Below are 10,234 nucleotides of genomic sequence, written 5' to 3' on the forward strand. Positions count from 1 at the left end.
ATTTTATGACCTTTATTTAATATATATGAAATACAGATTTTTAATAAACATTAATTTTATACAACTTCATTCTCTTGCACTTTAATATATCACGTCCAATGTCATCTCTTTATTAGCTTCACTCTAGAGTCTCATTCCTGTTACTAGACCGAACTCTTCTTCAAGCCAAAAATGACCTAGAAAAGTGAAAAATGCAATACAGGGGAAGAATATTTGTTACTCATTGACACTGAGTGTAGTCACTACTTAAGAAACATACTGAGGTCTAATGTAAATGAGAATACTTAAGCAACCTTCATAAGCACTTTTATTTAGGAACTAGCATCAAAGCCTGTTGTAACAACAGGATCTAGAACAGGGGTAGTTAAACTGCGGCCCTCCAGATGTCCATGGACTACAATTTCCATGAGACCCTGCTCTAGAAAGTGAGGGCACATGTATGCAGGAAAGTTAGGGAGTAAAGGATGGGAAACGCACTGGCCCTAGCAGGCAGGCAGGCAGGCATGCGTGAACACACATACAGAAAAGTCAGGGAGTGAAGCGGGCAAGGGTGCTGGCCCTTGCATACACACACATAGTAAAGTCAGAGAGTAAAGGAGTTGCTGGCCCTTGCATACATACACACAGACAAAGGAATGTCAGGGTGTGAAGTGGGGGGGGGCACTGTCCATTGCACACACAGACAGAAGAAAGTCAGCGAGTGAAAGGGGCATTGGCCCTTGCATGCACACATACACACACACACAAAGGAAAGTTAGGGAGAGAAGGGGGTGTTGGCCCTTGCATATATACACAGACGCACAGAGGAAAGTCAGGGAGTGAAATGGGGGGGGGGGCGCTGGCCATTGCATGCACACACAAACGCACAGAAGAAAGTAAGGGAGATAAGAGGGCGCTGGCCATCACACACGCACACAGAGGAAAGTCAGGGAGTGAAATGGGGGGGGGGGCACTTGCCATTGCATGCACATACAGGAAAGTCAGAGTGAGGGGGGCGCTGGTCCTTGCACGCATATACATTCACAGAGGAAGGTCAGGGAAAGAAGGGGTCGCTGTCCCTGGCACACGCACAGGGGAAAGTAATTGGCCTTTACAAGCAGATACAGGAGCATGGCTGCACTGGCCACTGCCATAATGCCTATGCCTCCTCCTCATTTTCCTTCAAGTAAAACATGCACAGGATTAAGTATTTTTATTCTTCTGAGACAGCCAATGTTGTTTAGTAGCTGTAGTGGGAGACCCACATTTGCTCTGCTATGGATGTTTGCTTTGTGACTTTAAGCCAGGCACACATTCATAGACTAACCTACATCACAGGGTTATTGTGAGGATAAAATGGAGGAAATGAAAATGATGTAAGCTGCTTTAATGTCCAGATGGGGGAGAAATATGGATGAAATCATGCAGTCAATTAAATGACATGGATCAAAATGCGATTCTGATAATTTCAATACTCTTTACAGTGTTATACCCATACTGCCTAAGGAGAAAGTCGCTTGTCCAAGCCAATTTAGTGAAGATATGGCTGATATGACACTTAAACTAGGGAACTGCTTGTTTTATCACAGTATTCTAGCTGACATTAGCAAACCTTCCTGCTTCACTGATCCATGGGAAGAAGAAACTAAGCCATGTAACCCCTCTCATCCATAACCAGACTATAGCTTCACCAACCCTTTCCTTTGCTTCTCTAAGGCTAGATTCAAGTGGGTAGCCGTGTTGGTCTGAAGCAACACAGCAAAACAAAATCAGAGTCCAGTGGCACCTTTAAGGCCAACAAAGATTTATTCAAAGTCTGAGGAAGAGTGCTTGCACTCGAAAGCTCACGCCTTGAATAAATCTTTGTTGGTCTTAAAGGTGCCACTGGACTCTGATTTTGTTTTGTTCTCCAAGGCTCTAAGAGGCACTGAAAAAAAATCAGTTTTAACTAGATAATTCTGTATCTGCATAGATCAGGCTTTCTCAACCAGGGTTTTGTGACACCCTGGGGTTTCTGGACAGCTCTGGAAGGGTTCCTTGAATGGGTGGGAGTTAATGTTTAATATATTTTAAAAATGTGTTCAACATTTATCAGGTAATAAGTCCACTCCCTCACCCTCCTACCCCAAATGGTCAATGATGGGCCTGGAGGCGGTGGGCATGTACACAACTATGCTTCCCAAACATAGTCTACCCAATTGTGCCACTTCTGGGGTTTCTTGAAGTCTGAAGAATGTTTCAGGGGTTTCTCAATAGTAAAAAAGTTGAGAAAGGCTGGCATAATAATGACATTCTTATTCATACACATGCTAACCTGATCTTTGGAAACCAGATGGTCCATTAGCAGCTATGGTTTGTCATCACCAGGATATAGCCATTAATGTGTACTTTTTTACTTGCTGAAATCTTAACAGATCTTGACAACTAATTCATCAGTCTTAATTTTCTCCTTCTAGGGCAGTGGTTCTCAACCTTCCTAATGCCGAGACCCTTTAATACAGTTCCTCATGTTGTGGTGACCCCCAAACATAAAATGCAAGTGTTCTTTCACAGAAATTAAACCAAAACTGACCAATGGCGTGAAGATCCATGGTTCATGATTGTATATAAATTGGGGTTTCTTCAGGGTTTCTCAGTTTAGTTCTGCCTCTTGTCCTGCCAAGCTGCGCTGCCCCCTGGAGGACCTGGCGGGAGACTGCATTGTGCTGGAGGCACTGCTGGAGTGGCTGGCGGCCGAGCACGGGTGCCTGCAGGAGCAGCAACACTGGCAGAACCCCCACTGTTCATGCTGAAATATCATCCAAGCTGAGGTAAATGTGAATTATTACACTGGTATTATATTGAAGACTGAAGAGTCTCTGTGTTGACTATCCTGGATTCAGCTATTTTGTGCTTCCATACAGACATCCCAGTCCCTTTGTTTTGGTTATTGAGGTAAAAAAGTTGACCCTATGGCTCTCCCTCTAATAAATCTTACTCTTATGGATCATCTAACTCAGTAGTCCCCAACCTTTTTATCACCGGGGACCAGTCAACGCTCGACAATTTTAAAATACAGAAGAGCTTTATTATGATTGTGCCAGCAGCACAGCACTTATTCTCTCCACTCCTGTGCCTTTTCAATCATCAAAACAGTCATGGAAAGGCACAAGAGCACCACATTGCTGGGACAATCAGGATCAGGTCATCATGATATTTCTGCATGACTTTAAAATGGTAGCAGTGTCTCAGTAGTGCCTACTATCTGTTGGAGAGTTCTTTTGTTAATGAGTGCTTAAGTTGTGAATGTTGTTGTCTTCTAGTGTTCTCAAAATAATAGTGATTAGAATGAGTGCAAGGCGATTTCAATGAACATTACATTGACTGCAACATTATTGACCATGGTGACTTTTTTTGCATCATTGCTGAAGAAAAGATGTCTTTTGAATGCTCAATAAATGCCTGCTAGATGAAGAGTAAGTAGCCTAGAATGAAATAATCAACACAGGGAAGGCTGAAACAATTAAATCCCTAGATTCTGAAACATTGGAAAAGGATAAATGAGAGTCACTGTATGTCATAACTTGGAAAAACAGAATTTCCTCAACAATGGTTTCAGACAAAGCATTTAATTCCAACAGTAGAAAATGAAAGTGTGACAAAAATAAATTAGACTGACAGAAATTCCATTGTGTTGTAAGCATATTCTATGATGTCTGGGAAGTGCTGGCCAGTGCCAACTGTCAACAGCTGAAATTGATACATCTTCAACTTTGTTCAGCGCTTACTTCCTGAATATTATGGTTAAATCCTTCATCCCCAAAGCAGACTATGAGAGAAGGAAGGAGAAAAAGAGGATCAAGTTCAGATCTCTTAAGATGTTATAAGCAGTAAAACATCAAAGTATACAATAAACTTAACTCTGCTGTGGAAGATTCCAATATATACATAACTACGCTAACAACTTGGGTATGATTGGTGAATCATTAAAACAAGAATAAAAGTTCAATTGTGTCAGTAGACTTTCCGGGAGAATGCCAAGGAGTTCTAAACCAAAACGTTTCACTGTCTTTTCCTTTTACAGAATATCTTCATAGTCTATTATGTTTTATATTAGATTAATCAATTTAAAGCAAACAAAATACTGCAAAACTATGCAGCTTCAATAAGGAAAGCATTAAAACTTCCTTAGTTTATAAAGGAAGGCTACAGAAGATTACTTGCTTCCCTAAGAACCATCTTAGTCACTCAGTTTTCCAGAAATATTTTGCCATTATACCCATTCTGTATGCATTAGGTACAAAATGAATCCAAGCACATTAATAAGAACAATGTTAGAGCTTACAAAAACATTTTAACAATATTGTAAAAGCATCTACTTGAGTGTTAAGATTCTGGCACACTGAATTTGTCAGTATAATGGGTAGGAGAGGAATGGTTTTGCCACACCTAGGCTCAAAGGAAGCAACCACAACTCTGAGTCAATTGTCTTCATGCTTGCAGTTAGCCCCAACCTGTTCCCCCCAGCTAGGGGGGGTTTCACTAAAAGGGTAGAGAGTATAATGAGTATTCCAGTCACTCCAGAAAACCAAACCATATGTAATAGAAACCTGCCTCCTTCCCTCTTTCTACTTTTGAGAAATGCATGGAGGCCACTTTTCTTCTCAGTGGGATATAAGAAATGAGATGGCCAGGTGTACCCATGCCTGCATATTTTTATGTAACGCACCTTGAGTCTTCGGAGGAAGGCGGGCTATAAAGTTGATAAATAATGATAATAAATAATAATATTTTGTGATAGGAAATATCTCTTAGATTCCATATCCTCAGGAGCAAGCATAAAGTCATGAAATGTAAGGGGTCCTCTCTATCACAGAATATGCAGGCACATTAACACTCCTTTCACTGACCAACAATATCGCAAAACTATTCCCCCCTTCTCTATCTTGCTTTCTTCTTGGTGACATTTTAAATGAATTAAGTATTAGCTATGAATATGTGAGATACAATAAATTAATGTTTTGGTACAGAGTTCGATAGCACATATCCTTCCAACTATAGAAATCCAGGTCAGTAGTACTGACAATTCCAACCTCCAAAATGTTATACAAAATTCTAACCAAGTATAACCAAGGCTAAAATCCTACTTAAGACATCGGTGTCTGTGATCATTTTATTCCATCCCATGTTGGCTTTGTTATCATGCATTTGAAAGATGAGTATAGATTCTCAATTGTCTGATTATGTTTAATATATTCATGCAATGTTTTCTTTTCCATAAGCAGCAATAAGTATTAACTTTATTTATTTTTCAACTTATATCCCGCTACTCCCACATAGTGGCATGGGGTGGGTCATTGTCCCTAAAACAATAATTAAAAAACCAATCCCCCCCCCCAAGCTCTACAGTCTTCTAAAACTGCCTCAAGGGAAGACCCATGGGATCACCTGATGACCTGGCAGGCACAGGGAGAGCTGGTGAAAGAGCTCCATCTTACAAACCCTTTAAGTATCTCACATATGCAAAACTTTCAGGAATATGTTAAAACATAAGATCAAATTTAAACACATGCAGTTTTTAAAAGGAAATAATGGCATTTATGTGACAGTTTAATTACAGAGCTTCACCTTTCTAAAACCCACTGATTCTGCTTAGAATTTCACTGTAGGTCTCAAACCACCATCTTCTAATAATCACATTTTCCCTCCTTTCTTTTAGTTCTCACTGATTCAACGTAAGTATTAAGAGACAAATACATACCTTAAAAGGGTTGGCTCTGGCATGCCAGGATCGGCACCTCTCTTAAAGCCTGAAGGCAGAAAAATAATTTATCAATTCGTGTCACACTAGGTTGCTCAACAACAAAGCCTCCATTCTGCAAGCTTACTTTGCAGAGCATGGAGTGGACCTGGCGTGTGCGACAGAAACCTGGGTCAGGAGGGTGAAACAGTCGCCCTTAAAGAACTAGCACCTGCTTCATCTTCCATCAGTCACGGTCTGTGGGGCGGAGAGGAGGGCCTCAGGTGGGGCACAACCAAGAACGTGTTGGAATACTGTGTGCCAATCAGATATTAGCTGTGAGGCATTTGCAAAACAACTTTGCAGACAAAATCTCAACACGCTGCTGTGATCTCCCTTCAACCTTGGATACGGAAAGCCAACTTGAGGCCCCTTGACAACCTCTGGAGGAAACACTGAGTGACTTGAGACAACTCATGTTGACTGAAGTGGACGACCGCATGCTCACTAGATCCTTGCCCATTGTGGCTACCTAAAACAACTGATGAAAGGGTAGGGGCCCCTCTCCAGGAAATAATCAACCTTTCTTTCCCAACAGGAGAATTCCCAGCGGGGCTGAAAGAGGTAGTGGTATGCTCGTTGCTGAAAATACCAACACTGGATCTGCGTGAGCCTGCTAACTAGTGACCTGACTCGCACCTAGCGTTTCTGGGGAAAATGGTGGAAAGGGCTGTGGTGGACCAAATATTTGCATTCCTGGAAGAAACTTCAGTCCTAGACCCATCCCAGTCATGTTTCCAGCCTGGCCATGGGGTAGTTGCTAGTTGCCTTGACGGATTACCTCCATTGCCAGCTGGACTGAGGTAGATCAGTGCTCCTCATGCTATTAAACCTCACAGCAGTGTTTGACACAGTCTACCATGAGTTTCTAGTTCACCGCTTCACTCACACCAGGATACTGGGGGAAAAATAATACCAGATAGATGGTATTCATACACGCGCATATGTATACTGCTGATTAACCACATCAAGATATAATCTTGTGTACTACTGCTAGGTATATATATTGCTGATTAACTACATAAAACTTAGTGAAATGCAACATCCCCCAGAATTTCCCCCTAAATACATTAAAGTGCAGAAGCCCATCCTACTGTTGCTTGATAATATGCTTAAGACAATCCCTGTCATGGGAGCCGAAATGGGAACAAAGGATGCCTTTCTAAAGTCCCATCAAACATCCAGCTAGTCATTGCTTTATGGCAAGGCATCTATTGCCCACCAAGGCAATCGTCCAGTAAGAAGGCGGCTCAGTTCTTGCTAGTGAAAGAATGGGTGACTATTTCCTTAACACATCAAATATACTGACCACTGTAATAAAATTCTCTACAGCAGGGGTAGTCAACCTGTGGTCTTCCAGATGTTCTTGGACTACAATTCCCATGAGCCCCTGCCAGCAAATGCTGGCAGGGGCTCATGGGAATTGTAGTCCATGAACATCTGGAAGACCACAGGTTGACTATCCCTGCTCTACAGGATAGGCTCATTGTGCCCTGGACATTTAGCAGCACCATTGATACACTTATACAGAAAGCTACGTTGTTCACAAAGCAGCACAAAGAGGAAGTCAGACCACTAACAAAAATTTCCTCTACCAGCAGTCATATGAAAATACAGGGAATAGAAGTTCTTTGGTAAATGAATCTGCCAAGACCTGGGAAAACCCCAGTAACAAACCCTTTGAAATTCTGCCACTAGTATCAGGAAGCTTAGTAACTTTCAAGCACCAAGTAAACTTCCTTTCACCAAAAATGAAATAACACTTCTGTTAAATGAGCAACTTTAATCATTTTAACCTATGTGTTTGTTTTGTTAGTGCGTCTGGCTGTTCATATCTTTGTGTCACAGAAACTGGAAAAGAAAAACTTATTGTTAATAATCCACTTCAATCAGCCCACAAAAAATAGACTTCATTTGGCTTTTACTCCTCCTCTTCTATTTCAGCCATACACAATAGGCATATGCCTAACTTAAACATAAATCGTACTTTGCCAGAAATACTATATAAATACTAAAAATAGGTATGCTTTTAAGCAGGTTCTTTCCCTCCTCCAGGATAGTATTTTCAACACCTCTGACAGCACTCCTTTGAAATGAGTATCTAAAATTCATCCTAAACAATCTATTTCAAATATGTTTTTTTCTTAAAAATCTGGCAAGAGAATTCTAATTCTGAAAGACACAAGAACAAGATTCTGAATTCCAGCACAGGTAAATCAGAAGCTATTTTACACTATAATCCTAAATGGGGTTACACCCTCCTAAATCCATTTAATTCTATAAACTTAGATGGGTAAATATCGTGGGGCAATATGCCTATGGCTGCACTATTGACCTGAAAGAACAAGCATAACTATGGTTAGGATATCACTGCCAGAATCCTAGGAGGTAAAAGTTTCCAGTAGGAAAAAACAATTTCCCTTTCCTTGGAATCATGTGATGAATCAATGTGGGCGGTAGGAAGCATCACAGAACAGCAAGAGACTGACATCAGAGTAAAAATGCATGTGATATGCTCCCAACAATATCAGTAAAACTTATATTTCTGTTTCTGGAACCTTGGAGCAGTGGTTTTTCCATTTTTTTTCTTACTAGTCTACTACATGAAAGCACACTTAAAATTTAAGTTTAGTAACAAAAATGAATAAACTTTCACAAGTTTTTGTGAGTCAAAGCTCACTTCATCTGATAAGGAATAATTAGAACACAATTAGTTGTATTGAACTGTCCTGAGAAATACTACCTCCAGGTACTACACAAAGTCTCTGGAAGAACTTTAGTATCCAACAGGCATTAAAGGGCCATGGGCGCTGTAGCCTACCTTATGCCCACCCCTGTGCTACAGAATGTGTTTGAAAAATCTACTACAGAACTAGCTTAAATGGCAAATACAAAGTTATCAACCTAGAGTAGGGTTTTTAGTATTTGCACAAATGCTGCAGAAGCAAATCCAATGTAAGAAAAGTCTGAAATAAGTTATACTCCCATCCCCAAAATTACCCTTGACCTACAAATGCCTCTTGTGGCGCAGAGTGGTAAGGCAGCAGTCATGCAGTCTGAAAGCTCTGCTCATGAGGTTGGGAGTTCAATCCCAGCAGCCAGCTCAAGGTTGACTCAGCCTTCCATCCTTCCGAGGTCGGTACAATGAGTACCCAGCTTGCTGGGGGGTAAACGGTAATGACTGGGGAAGGCACTGGCAAACCACCCCGTATTGAGCCTACCATGAAAACGCTGGAGGGCATCACCCCAAGGGTCAGACATGACTCGGTGCTTGCACAGGGGATACCTTTACCTTTTACAAATGCAGCAAAATTAGGTAGGTATAAACCATGTATCATGGCATGTACCATTTCAGGTAGCTCTGACAATAAAATAACTGTCCAGTAGCACCTTTAAGACCAACTCTGAGTACTCCCTTGCATTAACGATGATGCCCTGAGCTCCCTGGAGGAAGGGCAGAATATAAATGTGGTAAATGCACAGGTTTCGATTGAGGAAACAGACACGAAAAGGGGTGAAACTTCAAAAGGTTTGAACTTCAATCTAGAATCTGGGAGACCCACGCTTTAACTCTGTCTCAGAAGCTGGCTGTATGACCTTTAATTTAAATTTAAACGGGTGAACCACTGATATTGTTGGAGCCTATCACATGCATTTTGACTCTGAAGCTGTTGTGTGATGCTTCCGACCAGGTCGGCGGGAGCCCTCATCGATTTCTTAAGCCATCCGATTGATTTATCACATAATTCCGTGAGAAGAGAAACTGTTTTATCCTACAGCCCCTTATGGTCCAACTACCTCACAGGATTCTATTGCAGACACAAAACAGAAGAGCGATTCTGGAAACCACGTTTTGTCCCTAACGAGGAGGAAAGGAGGCGATTACGTCAGTAAGGGGCACGCGCCGGTAACCAAGAGCAGCCACAACGGCCACAAGACAAACGACGTGACGCTTGCAGCCGCCCCGCCGCGTGGCGCCCCCTCCCGTTCACTGCGTCACAATCGCCCACCGCGTGCGTTAGGCAGTTAACGAAAGACCAACGGCTCTCTAGGCTCAGTTGCTCCCTCGCTGGCCAGAGCTGAGACCGCCTCCGGCAAGCGCTTGTTTCCTCCACCTCAGTACTGACCTAGATAGAGCACGACGGGGATAAAGCCCCACCGGATAGCGAACTGGCCGCCTTTGAAGAGGTGCTGTAGCCGCTGCTTCGCCTCCTTACTCAGCTTCGGCATGGCGACGGCGCTCCCAACCCAGCAAAGGCGGAAACGGGAAGGAAAAGCCTTTCATCGCGCTCGTTCAAGGCACTTCCTGTCTCAACCCCAGCCGGGTTTCCCCTCTGATCTTTCAGCGCGGCCTATGGGCCGCCATAGAGCTGACAAGCGGATAGAGAGACACTTCTGAACAGCCATAGAGAATTTCAGCCGCAGGCGGGTTTCGACTTTTTAAAGCTCTGCGTCGGTGTAGTCGTCTCCCTTGGG

The 10,234-nt window shown here is 42.4% G+C and overlaps 1 protein-coding gene across 1 annotated transcript; it reads right to left on the minus strand.

Moving 5' to 3' along the window:
* Positions 1-3,571: 3,571 nt before the first annotated feature.
* Positions 3,572-10,076, minus strand: TOMM7 (translocase of outer mitochondrial membrane 7). The gene is made up of 3 exons (XM_077304748.1): positions 9,886-10,076; positions 5,720-5,768; positions 3,572-3,787 (listed from the first exon to the last, which is right to left on the minus strand). The coding sequence occupies exons 1-3, from the start codon at positions 9,986-9,988 to the stop codon at positions 3,772-3,774; spliced, it is 168 nt and encodes a 55-aa protein (XP_077160863.1). The 5' UTR covers positions 9,989-10,076; the 3' UTR covers positions 3,572-3,771.
* Between the last annotated feature and the right edge of the window lie 158 nt (positions 10,077-10,234).

This window comes from Paroedura picta, chromosome 11, assembly GCF_049243985.1.
Source record: "Paroedura picta isolate Pp20150507F chromosome 11, Ppicta_v3.0, whole genome shotgun sequence".
Classification (NCBI taxonomy): Eukaryota; Metazoa; Chordata; class Lepidosauria; order Squamata; family Gekkonidae; genus Paroedura; species Paroedura picta.